The 20,769-nt window shown below is 56.6% G+C and overlaps 1 protein-coding gene across 4 annotated transcripts in view; it reads left to right on the top strand.

Moving 5' to 3' along the window:
* The window catches only part of TSHZ3 (teashirt zinc finger homeobox 3), an 86,585-nt gene extending 66,112 nt beyond the window's left edge, over positions 1-20,473 (top strand). For 3 of the 4 annotated variants that reach the window (XM_072749789.1, XM_072749801.1, XM_072749796.1), the window contains one exon: positions 886-5,799. In XM_072749789.1, coding sequence (XP_072605890.1) covers positions 886-4,091 — 3,206 coding nt within the window. In that variant the 3' untranslated portion in view covers positions 4,092-5,799. Of the gene's footprint in view, positions 1-885; positions 5,800-9,090; positions 9,790-10,964; positions 11,231-17,956; positions 18,445-19,923 lie in introns of those variants that run through there. The other variant, XR_011999988.1, reaches the window with a different exon arrangement.
* Positions 20,474-20,769: the final 296 nt, after the last annotated feature.

Here is a 20,769-nt window from a genome sequence, read left to right as displayed (position 1 = left end):
CATACCAATTTTCCTGAACTTGTTCTGACATAATTCTGCATGGAGAGTGTGTGTGCAGGTGGCTGAGAGGGCAGCTGAATATACACACGGAGGACGGGGCCAGGGCTGGGTCAGGGTCTTCTCTCCCATCTGGAACAGACCCGGAAAACTTACTGTGAGCTTTTGCGAGACCCGCTCTTCCAGGAGGAAGAAAAAAGAAAAAGGAAAAGAAAAAAAGAACGAAAGAAACCCCCACAAAAACCTTGTTTTGTGTTTTTTTTTTTAATTTATTGCAATTGATGTACTTTCTCCTTACTTCGTAAAAATTTTATTGATGTTTTCGTACTTTATATTTATTAAAGATTGAGCCTCCAAAAATGTAATGAGTAAAAAATGCTTGCTTAATTTAAATTGTGAATCTGTCTGTTAAGAAATGCATTAGGGGTAGGAGAAGCATAAGACATATTAATTGACAGACAGGAACTGCTGTCTCTGAGGTTGATACAAGTAATTTATTACTTTAGAAATGAATGCCACCTCCAGAATGTGCTTCATTAATTTCAAATTTAGTTTTAATTTCAAGCTGTTGCCCCTTGAGAAGAATAAGGTGGCAAATTATGTTTGAAGAGCAGATTTTTTTTCCTTTTTTTTTGCTCCAAAGAAACACCACATTTTAACTATTTAATTTTACAAATACACGTGCCCGTCTACTTTGCGGCGTCTTCCCTGCGAGTCGAGAAGAGAATGTTCTAGGTAGGCTCGGCACTTAACTAACGCTCTTCTTTCTTTCTTTCTTTCTTTTTTTTTTTTTTTCTTTTCTCCTTCTTTCGCTTCCCCTGCCGGTCGCTCCCTTCCCCGCCCGCCCCGCCACCTCGACGCCTGCCCGCACGACGCCCGCCCCGGCAGCCTACGTGTCCGATGAGCTAAAGGCCGCCGCCCTGGTGGAGGAAGAGCTGGACCCCGAGGAGAGCGCGGCAGATGGGGAGCCGTCGGCCAAGTACATGTGCCCCGACAAGGAGCTCGCCAAGGCCTGCCCCAGCTACCAGAACTCCCCGGCGGCCGAGTTCTCCAGCCACGAGATGGACAGCGAGTCGCACATCAGCGAGACCAGCGACCGCATGGCCGACTTCGAGAGCGGCTCCATCAAGAACGAGGAGGAGGCCAAGGAGGCGGCCGCGCCGCTGGAGGACACGAGCGTGTCGGACAGCCTGGAGCAGATGAAGGCCGTGTACAACAACTTCCTGTCCAACTCCTACTGGTCCAACCTGCACCTCAACCTGCACCAGCCGTCGTCCGACAAGAACAACGGCAGCAGCAGCAGCAGCAGCAGCAGCAGCAGCAGCTGCGGCAGCGGCAGCTTCGACTGGCACCAGAGCGCCATGGCCAAGACGCTGCAGCACGTGTCGCAGAGCCGCGCGCTGCCCGAGCCCAGCCTGTTCAGCACCGTGCAGCTGTACCGCCAGAGCAGCAAGCTCTACGGCTCCATCTTCACGGGCGCCAGCAAGTTCCGCTGCAAGGACTGCAGCGCCGCCTACGACACGCTGGTGGAGCTGACCGTGCACATGAACGAGACGGGCCACTACCGCGACGACAACCACGAGACGGACAACAACAACCCCAAGCGCTGGTCCAAGCCCCGCAAGCGCTCGCTGCTGGAGATGGAGGGCAAGGAGGACGCCCAGAAGGTGTTGAAGTGCATGTACTGCGGCCACTCGTTCGAGTCCCTCCAGGACCTGAGCGTCCACATGATCAAAACGAAACACTACCAAAAAGTGCCTCTGAAGGAGCCCGTCACCCCCGTCGCAGCCAAAATCATCCCCGCCGCCCGGAAGAAAGCGTCGCTGGAGCTGGAGCTGCCCAGCTCCCCGGATTCCACGGGCGGGACCCCCAAGGCCGCGATGGCCGATGCCAACGACATGCTTCAGAAGAACTCCAACCCCTACATCACGCCAAATAACCGCTACGGCCACCAGAACGGGGCCAGCTACGCGTGGCACTTCGAAGCCCGCAAGTCGCAGATCCTGAAGTGCATGGAGTGCGGCAGCTCCCACGACACCCTGCAGGAGCTCACGGCCCACATGATGGTCACCGGCCACTTCATCAAGGTCACGAACTCGGCCATGAAGAAGGGCAAGCCCATCATGGAGACGCCCGTCACGCCCACCATCACCACCCTGCTGGACGAGAAGGTGCAGTCCGTGCCGCTGGCCGCCACCACCTTCACGTCGCCCGCCAACACCCCCGCGAGCGTCTCCCCGAAGCTGAGCGTGGAGGTCAAGAAGGAGGTGGACAAGGAGAAGGCGGCCCCCGACGACAAGCCCAAGGAGAAGGAGAAGCCCTGCGAGGAGGAGGAGAAGTACGACATCTCTTCCAAGTACCACTATTTGACTGAGAACGACCTGGAGGAGAGCCCCAAGGGCGGGCTGGATATCCTGAAATCCCTGGAAAACACGGTGACGTCGGCCATCAACAAGGCCCAGAACGGCACCCCGAGCTGGGGGGGCTACCCCAGCATCCACGCCGCCTACCAGCTGCCCAACATGATGAAGCTGTCGCTGGGCTCGTCGGGGAAGAGCGCGCCCCTGAAACCCGTGTTCGGCACCAGCGAGATCGTGTCGCCCACGAAGAGCCAGACCCTGGTCTCCCCGCCCAGCAGCCAGACCTCGCCCATGCCCAAGACCAACTTCCACGCCATGGAGGAGCTGGTGAAGAAGGTCACGGAGAAAGTTGCCAAAGTGGAGGAGAAGATGAAGGAGCCGGAGGGCAAGCTGTCCCCGCCCAAGCGGGCCACCCCGTCCCCGTGCGGCAGCGAGGCCAGCGAGCCCATCAAGATGGAGGCGACGGGCGACGGGGCCTTCAAAAGCCAGGAGGGCAGCCCCAGCCCGCCGCGGGACGCGTGCAAGGAGGGGAGCCCCGCGGCCGAGCCGGCGGAGAACGGCAAGGAGCCGGTGAGGCCCATGAGCAGCGGCCTGAGCAGCAGCACGGCCATCATCACCGACCACCCGCCCGAGCAGCCCTTCGTGAACCCCCTGAGCGCCCTCCAGTCGGTCATGAACATTCACCTGGGCAAGGCCGCCAAGCCCTCCCTGCCGGCCCTCGACCCCATGAGCATGCTTTTCAAGATGAGCAACAGCCTGGCCGAGAAGGCGGCCGTGGCCACCCCGCCGCCCCTGCAGTCCAAGAAGGCGGACCACCTCGACCGCTATTTCTACCACGTCAGCAACGACCAGCCCATAGACTTGACGAAAGGGAAGAGTGACAAGGGCTGCTCTCTGGGTTCAGTGCTTTTGTCACCCACGTCCACATCCCCGGCAACCTCCTCATCCACGGTGACAACGGCAAAGACATCTGCCGTCGTATCATTCATGTCAAACTCGCCGCTCCGCGAGAATGCCTTGTCAGATATATCCGATATGCTGAAGAACTTGACAGAGAGCCACACGTCAAAGTCCTCCACTCCTTCCAGCATCTCCGAGAAGTCTGACATTGACGGGGCCACGCTGGAGGAGGCCGAGGAGGCGACGCCCGCGCAGAAGAGGAAGGGCCGCCAGTCAAACTGGAACCCCCAGCACCTGCTGATCCTGCAGGCCCAGTTCGCCGCCAGCCTGCGGCAGACCTCCGAGGGGAAGTACATCATGTCAGACCTGAGCCCCCAGGAGCGCATGCACATCTCCAGGTTCACCGGGCTCTCCATGACCACCATCAGCCACTGGCTGGCCAACGTGAAATACCAGCTTCGAAGGACAGGTGGAACGAAGTTCCTCAAAAACCTGGACACTGGCCACCCCGTGTTCTTTTGTAACGACTGTGCGTCACAAATCAGGACTCCTTCCACGTACATCGGCCACCTCGAGTCCCACCTGGGCTTCCGGCTCCGGGACTTGTCCAAACTGTCCACCGAACAGCTTACTAATCAAATAGCACAAACCAAGTCGCCCTCAGAAAAGTTGGTGACGTCCTCCCCCGAGGAGGACCTGGGGACCTCCTACCAGTGCAAACTCTGCAATCGGACCTTTGCGAGCAAGCATGCCGTTAAACTCCACCTTAGCAAAACACACGGGAAGTCCCCAGAGGACCACCTCCTGTACGTGTCGGAGTTAGAGAAGCAGTAGCATTTGCTTTCGACGGAAATGACTGGAATTTGCTTTGAGGGAGAACTGTCGCAGGCACCTTAGGGCCCCCCCCTGTCTTGTTCTTGGCACATGTTCTTATTTTAACTGCAGAGAATCGCTCTGGGCTGGACCGTTTTGTATAACTGTACAGTGTTTAATAGAGGTGCATAATCAGCTGTTGTTACTGGTAAACTATGAAGGTTAAAACGCAGTGGTAAGTGTTTGGAACTTTGTGTAAATGGGATTTAGTTGTGAGCATCCCCTCGATGCCTCAAGCTGCATGCATTAACAGACAGTTTAATTAAGCATTTATAACGAAATCGGGCACACTTTTTCCACGCGGCTCGAGTGTGCTGGCATTTCTCACCCTTTCATCTTTAGCCCTCTGAGTACTTTGAAGCACTTTTGCATTAATTTGGTTAAAAAATAAAATAAAATAATAATAATGTATGAAGCTCTGTTTTTTAAACTCCTTACCAGCTTAGTTATAATTAATAATATGAACCTCCATTTATGCAGGTCTGCAGGGGTATAACACGCCTTGAAATTTAAAAGAATATTATTTTCACATTGAAACATAGATGTATATATTGTATAGATTTCAGACTCTCTTATGAAAAATGTGATTGTGGTTTAAATGACCTTTTTTCCTGCATTTATAGCAACAGTGTTTTATGTACCTGCTATGCTCCGGGCATAAGCCGTGCCTATGTATAGTGTATATTTCTTTCTTTCTTTCTTTCTTTTTTTTTTTTTTAAATTTCTTTCTTTTTTTTTTTTTAAGGTCTATGGATTTTGTTGTTGTTGTTTTTCTTTTTTACATGCAAACATTGTAAATTATACAGAAGATACCACAGATAGCATTTATAAAGTATACAGAAACATTATCTGAAAGCAAAGTATGATTGTTTGTTTTGCTATACAGTACATCTATATCGATAGAGGTTCATGTTTAAATTATACATATTTATTAGCATCATATTATCGTTTGTTTTGACCGGTCTGAATACATGAGGCCAGGAAGTGACATCCATGGCGGGCATCAGAACTATTTTGCACATGATTTTTAAAGGTATTTATTAGAAATCAAAGAACGCTCGAAAGCAACTCAGTGCTCAAAGGGTTAAGTCTATTTGAAAAGAAAAAGAGGAAAAGAAGAGAAAAATAAAAAAACAAAAAATCAAAAAAAAAATTTAAAAAAAAGAGCAACAGCCACAAAAAAGAAGTTGTACTGTATCTCCTAAGCATTGATAAAGCCTTTAAAATGTTTGTACTGTAATACTTTGCTTAAAAGTCACGAGGCATTCTGTGATACGACCTCTCTCACTTATTTATACGCCCTCTCGGTTGTTACTCCATATCGTAGGATGCCTTTTTATTTCGATTGGTAACTTTCTGTTTTGTTCTTCCTAATTATTCTCCCAAGATCCCACACTGCAGCTTTATCTTTAGGCTTATGAAAGGTAACCCGTGGTTACCGGCTCTCCGAGTGATTTTGTTCCTCTCCATTTTTGGCAGTTAATTTGCAGAAGTAAATGACAGCTGACACCATATGAGAACCTATGTATAAAATATTGGCATGTAAGCTGCACAGACACTGTAACACACTCTGTGCCCTGTTTTGTTGTTGACAATGAACCACCATTATGTGACTCTTCATATAACCCTTTTTTCTACGGCAGCATTAAAATCGTCTTTTTTGCTATAATTTTGTGTTGCGTTCACCATTATGTCTGAAATGTGCTACGACTCACGAGCACATTAAAATTAAATTGTATGCGATCTGTTTACGACTGAGTCGGTTGCTGTGCCTGCCAGGTGCTGGCAGTCGGAAGCTGCCCGTAAATCAGGGGAGTTTTAGTGAACTTTGGCGTTTGGAGAGCGGGGAGCCGTGTCTCCCTCTCTCTCTCTCTCTCTCTCTCTCTGTCTCAGAGGCTGCGTGGACAGAATTTTCCCTGAGAAGAAAACGTCAAAGGGAGGGAGGCATCCGCGTGAGGTTAGAGGAGGCGATGTTAGAAGCCACCGGTGGCCGAGCGGCAGGTGCCACCTGGTGACCCCCGTGGGGTGGGGGGGTCTGGTCTCCCTTCTGCACGTGCGTGTGCGTGCGGGCGTGCGGAGTCAGGGCCCGAGCCCTGCAGGAGGCAGGTCCGCGGAGAGAGGCCTTCAGAAGACCCGGCCCAGGGCGGTGCCTTGCTGCCGATTCGGGCTTTTCACGTAGCAGACAGCAGAGCCACGCAGGGTCGGTGGACTCGGGCGTCCGGAGCTCCCCGCTAAGGCCACCCCGGAGGACGAGGTGCGGGGTGGCCGTGGGGAGGGGGGTGGCGCCTGAACCCGCACACGGGAGGGGTGGGGAGAGCATTTATATGATAATCACAAGCTTTTATTAGCCCTGGCAAATCATGCCAACAAAACGCCGGGAACATCATGTAAAATTGTAAAATACCTTTATTACTACATTCAGACGACTCTCGCAGTTATGCAGGATCGGAGCTCCTAACCTAGAATTATACAAATGAGAGATGTATCACATCCGTGTAATACATAAAACACCTCAACTTGGGGAAGAGGAAAAAAAAAAAAAGAAGAAAGAAACTCTTTTATTAAAAATTTAAATTAAACCCTTTCAGAGATGTTCGGCAACACGCCCACGTCCCTTCCCCATCGTCCCCACCCCTTTTGTCAAGACGAGTCCCAGATTCCTGTCTGCTGCGCTTTCTCTCCGCAATCCACGTCTCTCCGGGTCTTGAGGGAGAACCTCGCTGGGGTTGCGGACGGGCCTTGGCACCGCGGGGCTCTGTCCCCGGGCGGGGAGCACTGGGCTTTCCCTTCTGGGGGACGGGCCTGTGCCGCCCCCCCCCACCCCGGTCCTCCTCGGCCCGGGTCCCTCTCCGAGTGGTCGTGTGCCCTGCGGGCCTGGACCTGGGAGGAGTGCGGCACACGATGCGCTCCCCCCGGGGGGCCGGCTCCCCCCTGGAACCGGGGCTCAGGGGACAGCACCCTCCCTCTTGTGCCTCCCGCATCTTCACATCCTGGAGCCCAGATTTCCACTCTTGAATTTTTCACAGGTTAAATATAGCATCGGTTTATTAGAATCCAAAGTCCTGCGTCTAACAGATTAAACTGACAACACTTCCATCACCACCGGGCCCATGTGGCTTGAAGGGAGATGGGATTTGTGCAAGGGAGGGTGCCCCCCTCCCCCCCACCCCGACTTTACGGTTTGGGAGAAGAACCTGACACTCAGCCCTTCGCGTCCTCACCCCACCTCAGGATTATCTTCAGGACTTCCCACTCGGGGCGTGGGAGTGAGGGCTTAGAGCCAAGGTGGGTACCAGGTGATGGCGCCCGTTTGGCACCGGGGGTTTGGCGCCAGCAAAGGGGCGCCCCGGGGGACGGGGCCCAGAAGTCAGTGCCACCTCGGGAGGAGATGTAGTCAACTGGGAAGTCGAGGGCCCTCATCCCGAATTCAAATCGAGTTTGACGTAGTGACGGTGCCCCAGACCGTGCATCCCGGGAGGAGGCTGAGAGGGGCTGGCCAGGGCCTCACCCCGCTTGCCACCGTAGGGCCATTTACTCCGGAGGTCACCGAGCCCTGTGCTGGCCGGAGAGCGGGCCGTGGCCCGCAAGAGCCTCCCGTTGCCAGCCCAGCAGGACCCCGATTGTCTGGAGGCAACGCGGGCAGATCTCGAGCGGGCATTCCCAAGCCCCCGTACTTGCACCCCGCTTCTCCCGCGGTTGGCGCTGGTGGAGGATGCGAGTACGGGAAGGGACGGGGCCTCCCGGGCAGGGCTTTAAAGGGCCCTGCGAGGAGGAGGAGGAGGAGGAGGAGGGACGGTGCCAAGTGAGGGAGGTTTTAATCACAGGTGTGTGGGTGACCCCGACCTCACCCCGCCCAAGCCCGGGCTCGTCGCAGCCCCACTGTATATCTTCCAGCCATCACATTTACACAGTATCTTAAAATAACATTTGTGATAAATGTGCAATTTAACTAATTTATGGTGCTATGATGTGCTCAGGGCTACATGCAAGATGAAAATCTTAAATGGAGCTTGAACAGCTCACTTCACAACAAGAAATCAATATGCCACATCTTAGCTATTCGCTGCAGTCAACATTTAGCAAAAATATCAGTGATGTATCTTTAAGTTTTAGGCAGCAAGAATTCTATAATTAACCAAAATCGTACATAGTTAGAGAGGGTTGGTTATGATGAGGACCCAGATCTCCCTGGCATCTCCGTTCTATTTTCATTCTGCAAAAGAAAAAAAAAAAAAAATATATATATATATATTGATAGCCACCAGAGAGCTGCTTCTCCCCAGGGTGCGGTGTGCTTAGGTGGACGTGTGAGCCTCCCCAGCAGAATGCAGGGCCGTGTGGTCTCCGCCAGCCGGGAGGGAGTCCTCTTCTCAAGCTCAGACGGCTCCGGCCAGGTGGGCTTCCGGGGCCCCAACCCCTGACCACCACCTGCCGCGCCGCAGGCCTGGTGAGCCAATAAGACAGAAGAGAGAAGAGGCCCCGGTAGCCTATTCGCAGTGCTGGGGAGCGCTGAGGAGGAGACAGGAGCCCATGGGAAGCAAGGCTGCCTTTTGCAAATCCGGTGTGAAAACTTGTTGTCTCCAGAGATTTCTAAGTCATCGAATGGGAAGGAGACAAAAAAAAAAAAGAAAGAAAAAGAAAATTTAAATGATTTTATTTTTTTTCCTCAAATTCATCTGTGAAGTTGTCTCGGAATTGGAGAATTGCAATGGCATGTTGTCCTGTGGACGATGTAGCACAAAAACAGCGAACGCGCTTCGTTTTATAGGGAAGCCAACGTGAAGATGAAAACACGCGAACCCCAGCGCCTCTCTTTAATGATAGATGCCTTAACCTTAAAATAATAGCTATTATCCTTTTAGCTAATGGAGAGAATTACCATTCTTGCTCTGCCAAAGATAGTTATTCTTTTGGTAATAGAAACACTAACCGTTTTTTTTTTTTTTTTTCCCCTCCCCAGGGATTTATCAGTAGGCGCCTGTCATCTTTGGCGAAGGGAAACCTGAAAACGCATCTCCCGTGGGACCCCGGTGCCCGTCGCCGCCTCTCGGCCCCGCGGCTGACCCCGGGGGACACGGAGAGGGAAGTCGTGCCCGTGAGCCCGCCCAGTTCCAGGGTGCGCTGGCCTCCGCAAGCCATGCTGTCGTGAGCTTCGGGAACAATCCGGGGAAGGCCTCGGCTCCGTGTCTCGGCACACGGCCCCTGCGGAAGGAAAGCTCCTCTGGCAAACCCCACCTTCCTTCCCGTGTGTGGCGTGGCGGCAGCCGAGGGCCCCCAGGGTCAGGCCCAGAGTCTGCTTCGCGGGGACCTGCTGGCTGTCCTCACGCTCTGCATCTCCGAGCCCGAGGGGGCGGGCGATGCTGCTGGACTCCCGGGCACCGTTGTCTCCCCTCCCCAAGGATGTGCCGGGAGGCCACCCCCAGGAGGATCTAAAAGGCAAGCAAACCCGGTGCTGGGTGGGCTTTGGCAGCTCCTCGGGCATCCGGGACCACCTTTGATCTGGGACCTCGCTCCCCGTGGCCCCGGGCACCACAACGGATTTGGCGAAATTGCTGCTCGGTGGCCTGACCGTCAGCCCAGGATGTCTGGACAGTCCCGGACAGAGCCGGTGACTCGCTTGGGCCGCGGCGTGGGACGCCGGGAGCGACCTAAAGCAAAGGTAGTGGCTTCTTCATGCTCAGCATTCGGGGAGCGGGCGGGTGGTCGGTCCCTTAACCTCCCCCCACTGCCCGGGCTCCAAAGAGCCAGGTGTGGTCAAAATTAAACCCCCGCGCGATGGAAGATCAGAGGCACCGCTGCTCCACCACCCTTGTGGAATGTCATGTACTCGTATATTCTTGATAAATCATCCCTGATGATAATGATGATAAGCTAGGTGACCTCTTTCCGGGGATGAGCATCCACAATTAGCTCCACCCGGGAGTTAGGACGCGCTGTTATTTACCGTCTCACCCGTGCCGTTCGACGCAGAGGCCACGGCCACGTGGGACTACTCAGATTTAAGTGGAATGAAATGAAAGGCTTAGTTCCTCGGTCGTAGCGGCCACCCGTCCAGCCCTCGGTGGCCACCCAGGGCTAGCGGTCATGCCGCTGGGGCAGCGCGGGTCCGGAACGTTCCGGGCGTCACAGAAAGTTGGTTTGGACGGAGCTGTTCTTCCCACGAGTGAGAGCTCGTGGCTTAAAGATGAAAGCGTGTGCTTCCAGGCCTGGGTATTTCTAAGAATCCTTCGTTTGCCAATTCGGGCACAGGCAACCTTGTCACGTGCTAACAACTCCGATCAAAGCCAAGGACACACATAATTAACCTTGAGCGTAAAATTATAAGCAGAAGTGCAAAGCGCCCGTGTATGAAGGTGCCGTGTCCCTCCTGCCGTGGGCAGCACCCGCTGCAGGCGCAAAGCCCAGGGATGGGCTGCCCGCGGCCGTGACCTTGCCCTGCCCTTAGCGGGCGCGCGCCCCACAGTCCTTGTGCTGCTTGTTCCCTTTGCCCAAGTGGACTTGAATCCTTCTCCGGGGCTTGGAGACTCAGACGTGGCCGGCGTGGCCCGTCGCCCCCACACGTGAGGACGGCGAGTCCCGTGACCCCACCCAGGCCCGCGGACCCCATGGGGGCCCCCGACCCCCTCCCTGCTGCAGCCCCAGGCGCTTCGGGGGTGCGGGGGAACTCGAAGGTCTGTCCCGCTCTCTCTTTCAAAATTAAAACATATAAATCGGACTTTGGGAACGACTTTTGAAATTCGGAGGAAGGGGGGGAGGGACGGTGAGTTACGTTTTAAAAATTACTGCGTTTCAACATCTCACTTCCATTACTTTTTTTTTTTTTTCTCCCCACAGCAGGATTCCAGGGACACATTTACGACCGTCATAATTGTGAGTTAGAGATCTCCCAGGCCAAGTGAAATGAAATTACGAGAAACTGAAATCTGTTTTAATTGGAGCATTTATGGAAAAAAAGAAGTCAGACTGGCTGCTTTTTCCTTTATGTGGCTCTCCGGTTCGGGGCCGTACCTGCGTCCGGGAGCCCGGGGCCTGCCAGACTCGGGCGGCCACAGAGCGAGGAGGAAGAGAGAGAGAGAGAGAGAGAAGAGAGAGAGAATGAGGTAGGTGTGTCAGGAAGGACTCATTTTCTTAGCTTTAAAAAAAAAAAAAAATGAAGGTACAGTGGCGGGAGTTCCGCCTCAGTGACCATGAAACCGAGTCGGCAAAAGCTGAAGGACCGGGCTCCTGAAAGCCTCATCAGGGCTTGTCATCGCTCTAATGAATATCATTTAAATTGCTTTGTATATTGGTGGAGTTTGGATGTCGATTTAATTTGTGCATGTGTTTGAGTTCTTCTGCTTGGCTAGGCTAACAGAGAAGCAGCCGCCTAATGAAAACTGAGTTGGTGACAGTGTGATGTGCTCCAACCCAGTCAAATGGGTTTGAAGGTCTGCAGTGACAGCTCTCAGGGAGGAGTGGGTCTGGCCGGGGTGGGGGGGCGAGAGGGGAGGCTTTCCCCAGTGGCCGGCGCGTGGGGACCTGCGAGGTGGCCGTGCCGGGGACCCACGTGTCGTCCTCGGTCCTCGATCGCCGCTCAGCCCAGACCCCCCACCCAGCAGGCTGAGCCACCCCGTCCCCCCGGCCCAGGGCGCTGTGCCCGTGGAGCGAGGTCCCCACGGCTCTCCCCTCCCGTGGATCAGCGTCACGCAGGTGAAATTCCTGGGAAGGGCACCGCCCGGAGCAGGGGATGTGGCTGGAGGACCCCGCTGGGCTAAGAGGGCAGCCTCATGTTCCAACACCCCAAAACGCGAAGGCCTTTTCCCCCTTCGTTTCACCCCCTGCCATCCGGGGAGGGAGACGGGCTGGGCTATCGTGGGAACTCTGTGTAGGTGAGGCCGGGGTGGCCTGCCCGCCCGGGGGTGGGATGGGGGTCGGATGGGGGTGGCGGGGCCCTGCCACTATCAGGAAGGTCAGCCAGGCTCCTGTTTGCAGAAACATCAGAAGTGCAGGCCGAGCATAAACCCGGTCGTCCGCTTGCTCCGCACGCAATCCCTCAGCTCCTTGAGTGGTTCTGGAAGGAGCGTGGCCTTCGGCCGAGGCGTTGCAGGCAGGGACTGGGTGTCCGGACTCCCGGTGCTGCAGCTGAGCACCCGCGGCCCAACACCCAGGTTGTCCCCGGGGAGCCGAGCCAGCAGGTGGGCCCAGGCCTGGGGGCTGGGGAACGGGGACCGAGCCTACGAAGTCAGCGCCCTTCTCTGCACCCCCCGCACCCCCCCACCCGCCCCGCACTTCTTGAGGCCGGACTGTGGAACGGGCCCAACCCGCCTTCAGCCGCCTTCTCCAGCTTCTTGTTGTCGCTTCTCAGAGGTTGTCAATCGTCACCTGATCAACACGGCAGCACATAACCTGGGAAAAATGAGCACAAACGAGGATGTGCTTGGGGGTCTGGGCTGCTTTCTCGGCCTCTTGACCCCCCTCCACCCCGATCCCTGCAGGAGTCTGATGGGGGGGGGTTGCTCCTCCTGAGGCTGTGGAAGAGACGGACCTGCTCCGCGGAATCAGACTCAAGGTGGAGATGTGAGGCGTCCACGGGGCAGCTCGACCCTCTGTCCCCTCTGTCCCCCGTGGAGAGGCAGGCCCGGGTCGGCGAGGGGCAGCGAAAGGACACGGAGCCCAGGGCCGGGGCTCCCGGGAGGCTCTGGGAGCAGATGGAGGAGGGCGTGGAGGGGACTTGGGCACCAAGGCCCCTTTGGTAGTAGGCGTTGGCTCTCCTGAACGTGGGGGCCCGTGGCTTTGTCGTGAGCGGAGGTCCGAGCAGCGTCTGTGTGTCTGACACTTGAGGTGGGGGCCCCGGGAGGCTCTCCTGCGACCCTGCACGGTTCCCAGTGGGGCTGAGCCTTCGCGTCCCCAGGGGCTGGACCCGGGGACCAGAGGGCAGCCTGCCCACCCCGCCCCCACCCTGCACCGGCACCAGGGACCAAGCAAAAGCCTAAGACCCGGTGCTGGGCTCGGGCCAGTTTGGAGCCAAGCTGGAGAAAGGAGACAAAACAATAGTGACAAATAGATGTCAGACGTCCCAGCTCGAGCGAGGGTGGGCAGCAAACAAAGCGGAATTACAAGGCTCGTCCCTGAACGTGGAGGAGCCCTGGCGGGGAGCCCATCCTCGGCGAGGCGGGCCCGGGCCTTGAGGGTCCGATAAGATTGGCGACTGCAGGGACACGAGGGCAGGGGAGGCCACGGCCCCGCTGTGAGGAACCGTCGGGAGGCCTGTGGCTCGTCTGCAGGGGACAGTCACCTCCTGAGAAGCGCCCCCTGGATCCCCTGAAATTAAACGCTGCGGCCCCACAGGTGGTTTGCAGTCTGTCTGTCTGTCTGTCTGTCTTTTCCTGTAACCCGTTCCATGGTGTTTCCCACGTGGGGCTCTTTTAGGATGTCTCCCGCAGATACTTAACCAGGCAGGGGTTGTGGGCACATCCACTCCCCGGCGTGCGGGCTGGCGGGTCCCAGGGTTCCTCGCGGCCCCCCGCTGCCTTCCAGAACTCGGACCTCACGGCCGCCCCTTCCCTTCCAGTGCTCATCGGGATGCTGTCGGCAGGAGTGGGTTTGGGGTCTCAGGCGGGGAGTGTGGCCCAGGGACGCGAAGGCGGGGCTTGGCGGCTCCCGCAACCGCTGGGCGCAGGTGCCTGGTGCTACCCCGAGAACCCGGCTCCCTCCGTCCTTCTCCCTCTCGGTGTCTCCGCTCCGCGCGTGGGCAGCTCCCCCTCCAGGTCCCGCGCAGCAGCCTGGGAGCCAGCGCCCCGGGGCGGCCGGGATTGGGGCGCTCCTGGACAACCGCTGTGATTCTGCCTCCCCCCCGAGGCCAGGTTCAAGCCGCACGCTTGGGGTTCAGGTTTGGGACGCAGAGGGCTCCGTCTGCAGGGTGGTGGACGTTCCTCTTTGTGTCTTGCCTGTGTCCGGCCCCAGCTTTGCCGCTGGGGTGATGAGCTCCAGGGAGCTTCTCAGGCTCCTCAGGAGGCGGCTCCTCTGAATAAAGGATCTCGGTTTTCTAGAGGGCAGTAGGGCCAAGGCCGGTGGGAAGCCGAGCTATGGGACTTCCACTGGGCACCCAGGGCAGGTCGTCCTGGTGGCAGGCACCGGCGGGGCAGGGCGGTGGGCAGCGTCTCCTCTTCCTTGGGTGGAAACGTCCCTGGACGCTGCTAACCTTGGGGCCCTCCTGGCTGCTTACGGGACAGCTGGAGGGCCGGGCCCTACAGACGGGGGCTTCTCTCGCCCAAAGGCTTTTGGTCCTTTCTGTCGCACCTCCTAGCCCCTGAAGTGGCTGCGGACCAGAGTGTACTAGAAAGTAGATTCCAGAAAGCCGGACTCTCTGGCGCCTGAGCCGAACGCTGAACATTCAGCTGCCACAGGTCGTGGACTGTCGCCTGTGGACGGAGTAGGACCTGCCGCTTGTTGGGTGTGAGCCCCACTTAGGAACCAGACAAACTCGACTTTAATTCATTGCCGAGTCTTGGAAACGGGGAGGTTTCAAACGGGTCTCTCGACGTCACATTGCTCGGTGACAGTGCATGGCCGCCCACCTCAGGCCGCGGCGCGGTGGCTCTCGGGGTGGGCCCCACCCCCACCTATTTGTCTCCTGAGCTGGGCTCCTCCAGAAGTGAGGCCGGGATGGGAGACGGGCGTTGGAGGGTCGGCTGTCCCTCTGACAGGTGATCCCAGGAAGCACAGGTAGGACCGGGTGGGGGGTGGAGGGGGCAGGGGTGAGAGGGGACCGGTAAGGGAAAGAAGCCACTTCCATGTGCATTCGGGAGCAGGCTGCCCTGGAAGGCTCTGCAGGATCCCGCCAGGAAACCCCGGAGTGGTCCCATCCGAGGGCCAGGCAGCTGGGGATCCCCACCTCCTGCCTGTCGCTGGCTGAGCACTTCCCCTGCCACCACCCGTGCATGGGGCATAGAGACCCGGGGTCTTGCAGGACGAAGCCCTTGGCGGGCACAGGGGAGATGGGCAGGGGCTCTATGGAGCACCTGCCACCTGGCTCATCCAAAGTCCGTGTTCCTGTGTGGCCCCTGCACTCCTGTAGGCCTTAACCGGGGGGACCGCCTCCCCACTGGGCCCCTGCACTCCAGTAGGCCTTAAACAGGGGGCTCCCGACCTGTTGGGCCCCCGCACTCCTATAGACCTTAACCAGGGACCCCCCTCCTCACTGGTCCGAGTGGGAGGGCTCCCCACGAAGGGGAGTGACTGGGCCAAGATAACTCCCCACGTCAGCCACGGAGATGCCTTGAGACCTCGGGGCCCCCCACCCCCCGCTGTTTCCACTCCCCTTTGCTACTTATTCCAGGGAGACTGGAGCCCCGGATGCCTCACTCATCCGTTTTATTTTATTTAGTTATTTAATTATTTACTTATTTATGTGTTTATTACCCATCTAGTTCCAGAGATAACATAGGGCTTCTGTACAGCTCATTAATTGCCTCATTGCTGGCTAGAAACAGTGAGATTGGCTGAGAGGGGAGGGAAGTACAGGCAGTGGTTGGTGGGGGGGGACCCCAGGAACCAGGAGACGCGGGAACCTGGCGAGGGGCTGCAGCGCCCCACCTGCTCCAGGCCACACAGGAGGCACAGGAAGTCCCTCCCACAGGAAGTCGCAGCCCCGGCCCAGGGCACACCTTGCGGTGCCCAGCAGGATGGGGGCACCCCCACCACCCCAGCCAGGGGGGCCAAGGCAGCTGGCCTTTGCACCGTCCAGGCTCCTGGCGCCCGCTGCCGGGGGTAGCGGTGGGCAGTGGGTGGCAAGGTTGCGAATGCCAGGAGGGGGGGCGGTCCTCTGCAGCTCCAGACGTCGCCCATCCTGCCCCCACCCCACCCCCGCCGTTCCTTGGTGCGAGCAGATGTGTCCTGCCCCCACAAGAATGCCCTGTCATACAGTTAGTGTCGGGATCCACGGGGATCATAATAGAATCAAGGTGGGCCCAGCTGCCCTGAGAACGTGGAGGTGAATTTGCAGCCCGTGTCCTCCCCCCGCCCCGTACCCCCAACCCAGGAGGGCTGAGGGGGGCAGAGGGAGCGCGGCACCGCGGCGGGGCGTAGGGGGGCCGAGACCCCCAAGTTCCTGGTAGGGAATGACCCCACATCACCCCTCCCCGTGCCACCCGGCCTGCCCCATCCCGCCGGCCCCAGGAAGGCATCGTGCCCACACTGCAGGCCCTTAGGCCCGAGGGGTGGACAAAGGGGTCGGGGGACTAATTTCATTTGGGTTTTCTCTGCTGAGGCCCTGCCTGGCAGCCAGCTCTCCCAACACCCACATGTCCCAACTGCTCCGTCCATCAGCTCTTGTCCAACTTAACTATTCATTTTATGTATTTTAATTTGGGCAGAACATTTATTTGGCTTAAATTTCCTTTTCAGGGGTTGGAATGTGCCTTCCACACACAGGCAGAGATGATCTGCTCGAATTTCGTCAGAAGGAGTTTAGTTTACAAAGATAGTAACTGAGCTATTAAAACCAACAACCCCTTTTAAAGCAAACAGACCATTAAAATATAGGAACAGTTTATGGCATAAATAAAATGGAGGATATAGATTATTTAAAGATAAGATTTTCAAGAAACAGGGATAAAAAAACATTTAAATAATTTCTCCACGATATATATTTCTTTCTTTTTTCTTTCTTTTTTTTTCTTTTTTTTTTTTTTTACAAAGTGAACTTCAAAATGCAAATGCAAATTAAAAAAAAAAAGCACAGAAAGACATTAAAAATCCATCTTCTTAGTCAAGGCATACAAAAAAGGCTTGACTTTTCCTTCTAGATCTGTAGATGATTTCAGAGGGGCGGGGTGCGGGGAACTACTTGAATTCATAAATGGCAGGATTCACCCAGCTTGGGAAGCCACACTGTGGAAAAAGAAGCAAGACATTTGCTTCTAGATCATTCTCTCGGGCGGGCTGACAGAGACAATAATTCCGTCCATTAGTCCGATCCATTGTCTTCCTTCGGCGCAGAAGTGCTGTACCGCGGAGGTAGATTTCCACTGCTGTGCGTATTTTAAGGGTTATTTGGCAACACGAGTAAAGCTAAAAGTAGCCTCTTAATCTAATTAATTGACATTTCTGAATCTTGCTTTCACAACAACACATGGTTTCATGTTCTGGGTTTTAGCACTTGTCAAGCTTTTTTGGAGAATGTTTTGGTCAGAATGACAAGATAATTTGTGGCTGAGACTCCAAGCTAGAGAAGTGTTTAAGGCTATAATGATTTATTATCATCACAGAATAACAAAATTTACCAAGTGTTTCATCAGAATTTTTGAAATAAGTTTGCCACCATAGGAGAAGCAGCCGGGTGGGGGTGGGCTGCGCGGAGCCGGGGAGGGGGGGCGGCTGGGGCTCCGCAGGCAAACCCAGCCATGACCGAGCCCTTCCCATCCCTCCCATTTCCCTCCGTCCACGCGTTTCCTTGAGAGAGAAACCCCGGAGCGTTTTGAGGAGGACGAGGGGTGGTGGAAGCGAAGCGCAGAGAGAAAAATCAGACCTGGCCCCCGGGCTCCGCGAGCAGGAAACCCAAGTCCCCGGCTCCGCTCGTAACATATATGTGGCTACAGCCAGCGATGAATTTCTGCATTTTGGCACCGGTCAGAGTGAAAGTAGTCGCACTATCTATAGAAACTTTGAGATGGAGAACACTTGGAGTATGCTACTGAAAATGCAAGAAACACATTTTTGAAAGGATGAAATAATATCACTGAGTGACAGTAAATTAACATGCTGACATTTGCAGACTTTCAGAGCATTGCCATAAAAAGAAGTAATACAACATGACTAATTTGGACTTCTTCTTTCTTCCTTCCTAGGCAGAGACAGCCCTGCCCCTCCTCGGCCACCCTGCAGGCGGTGCCCAGCCGGCACTTCCTCCTCTTTCCCGGGAAACACTCCCGGCTTCCCGCTCCCGGGCGCCTCTCGGAGACGCTGCGACAGGCGCCCACGGGATGCTCTCTGGAGTGGTCCCTGGCGGGCGGGGGGCATGGCCTGCCGGGCGACCCCGCCCCCCTTCCACACACACACGCACACACGCACACACACCGTGCAGTGCCGGGGCTGGGGGAGTCCTTGCACACCTTCCAGCATCATGGCACAGATGGAGAAACTGAGGCACAGAGAGGCTCTACGTTCCCAGGCCTCTTCTCTCCCTCCGCCCCCCACCACCGGGGCCAAGCATCCAGCCCCGTAAGTCCTCCAGGTGAAAACGGGCATCCCAGCCACCGCCCTGCGTGGGAAATAAGCCTTCTGCGGAAGCACCCGCTGCACATTTGCTAAATTAATGAAAAAAGAACTGCACGGGGTGAGTCGATGCCCCGGCTCAGTGTGTCCGGAGTGGGGGCTCTCACAGCCGGCCTCCCCCTTTGTCAGACACCGGGGTGGCCGTGCCCTCCCCGGGGAGCAGGATGCCCCTTTGTTCTGCGAGCTGGGTTTCCCAGGTGAGCGCCACCCCTTCCCAGTAAAAGAGACAGGGGGTCTGCATTGTCACCCCGCACGGTGCCCGGCCCCCCTGGAGGGGCTCGGCCGACCTGTGTTCAATCCTCGGGACGAGACACAGGCTCATTTTCCTCTTGGAGGAACACGAAGGAGTTTCTAGAAACCACTGCCCTGGGGTGCCCTGGAGAGCCACACGGGCGAGGCACCCAGGGGCCAGGGGTGGGGGTGCCGAGACTGAGCCCCGAGCTTTCTGTGCAGCCCCCAGATCCTGACAGAGACCCAACCCCGGAGGGGCGGGGGCAGGGAGCAGCCGACGGCTGGACCTTTACGTGGTGCCGTCTGACCGCGGGGACTTGGCTGATGTACAAGAGAAGCCCCTGCGAGAGATGAGCCAGGCGTGGACGGGGTGGGTGAGCGTGACCGTGGCCGTGGCCCAGACAGGGGTAGAGCTGGGGGGGACACGGGGAGGAGCCCAGGCTGCAGCGGGGAGGGGAGGGCGGGGGTGAGCGTGAGTTGCTGGCCTGCCGGGTTTCAGATTTGGGCCCGAGTGGGGGTGGGGGGCAAAGAGAAGAGGTCCCCGGAGGCTGGCGAGCCTGAGTCTGCGCGGGGCCAACGTCTGCGCTCTGGACCCTCGGCCTGGGAAGTGAGCGTCCGCCGGGGCAGGCGACAGGCCAAAGACTCATACCTGCCGTGCTGTTGTGATTATTAAAAATCAGATCCTGGGCAGCCCTGGTGGCTCAGTGGTTTAGCACCTACCTTCAGGCCAGGTGTGATCCTGGAGTCCCGGGATCGAGTCCCACATCCGGCTCCCTGCACGGAGCCTGCTGCTCCCTCTGCCTGTGTCTCTGCCTCTCTCTCTCTATGTCTCGAATGAATAAATAAATAAAATCTTTAAATAAAAAAAAAGAAAATCAGATCCTGCCACCAGGCCCCGTCTGTCTGGCGGAGGCTGCTTCAGCACCCCCGACCCCGCACTCCCCCCCGACGCCTGAGTTCTGGGCTTGGCTCGAGGCCTGACCCGGCCACCTGATGATTTGAGGAGCTGGCTGGGCTGGGCTCGGGTGGGGGACACATGAGGGATCACGGGTGGGCCACCTTCCCTCCATCTGCCCACGTCCCAGCTTCCTGGGCCAACACCGACCCGTCCTGTCCCCGAATGTCCACCTTGAGTTGCAAGAACAGGGATTTCTGGGGAACGCGCAGTCTCCTGCTTGTTTTCCTTATTCTGAGCAGAAGCCGAGCGAGCTCAGAAGTGGGCGGGCCGGCTGGGGGCAGGGGGTAGGCACCCTGGGTGTCCACCCGGCCCTCTGCCCTCCACCTTCTATGCCTGGCCTGCGCCCGCCAGGCCCCTCTGGACCCTCCTGCCGGACCCCGCTGGACCCCACTGGACCCCACAGGACCCCATTGGACACCGCTGGGCCCTGCAGGACCTCGCTGGACCCCGCCGGACCCCACTGGACCCCGCTGGACTCCGCAGGACCCCGCCAGGCCTGCGTGCGCGCGGGCGGCCAGACTGTTACGAGCTAACCCAAGTTGAGACTAACCTTTCAGCAGAACAGTTTGAGTTAAAATAAAGGGATTGAAAAAGAGTACAATGACCAAAAAAATCTATAAAAATGCAATTGCGCTAATATAATTTTATCACTTATTTAAAAATTTAGTCGACCCAAAAGACTACCAAGTGTGAAATTAAGGAACAGCTCCTCTACTTTTATGGAAATCACTCTTCCTCACTTGTCTAATAGCCTGATTTTGTCAGATCATTTATTTCCATGGTTTTAAAATGAGCTTGACAGACAGAATTTTATAACACCACTTTACTGCAAATAAGAACATCATTTTCGCTTATTAAAACTGAAGCTTAGAGAAAGCATTAAAATTAACAGTTCACTCTGCTTTAACCTTTTGAATCCTGCCGCGACGTTACGGGGAAGGCCGCGCGAGGGAGGCCGTGGGTCCCGGGGTGGACGCCGGGCGGCGGGTGGGGAGACGGGAGCCCGGGGAGACAGGAGCCCAGGGGGATGGGAGCCCGGGGGGTCAGGAGCCCTGGGGGACGGGAGCTGGGGGGTCAGGAGCCCGGGGGGATGGGAGCCTGGGGAGTCGGGAGCCCGGGAGAGTCGGGAGCCTGGGAGGGATGGGAGCCCAGGAGGGATGGGAGCCCAGGGGTACGGGAGCCGGGGGGTCAGGAGCC

The sequence above is a fragment of the Vulpes vulpes genome, chromosome 1, assembly GCF_048418805.1.
Source record: "Vulpes vulpes isolate BD-2025 chromosome 1, VulVul3, whole genome shotgun sequence".
Lineage (NCBI taxonomy): Eukaryota > Metazoa > Chordata > Mammalia > Carnivora > Canidae > Vulpes > Vulpes vulpes.
The sequence above is the reverse complement of the archived record's forward strand: the minus strand, read 5'-3'. Positions and strand labels throughout refer to the sequence as shown.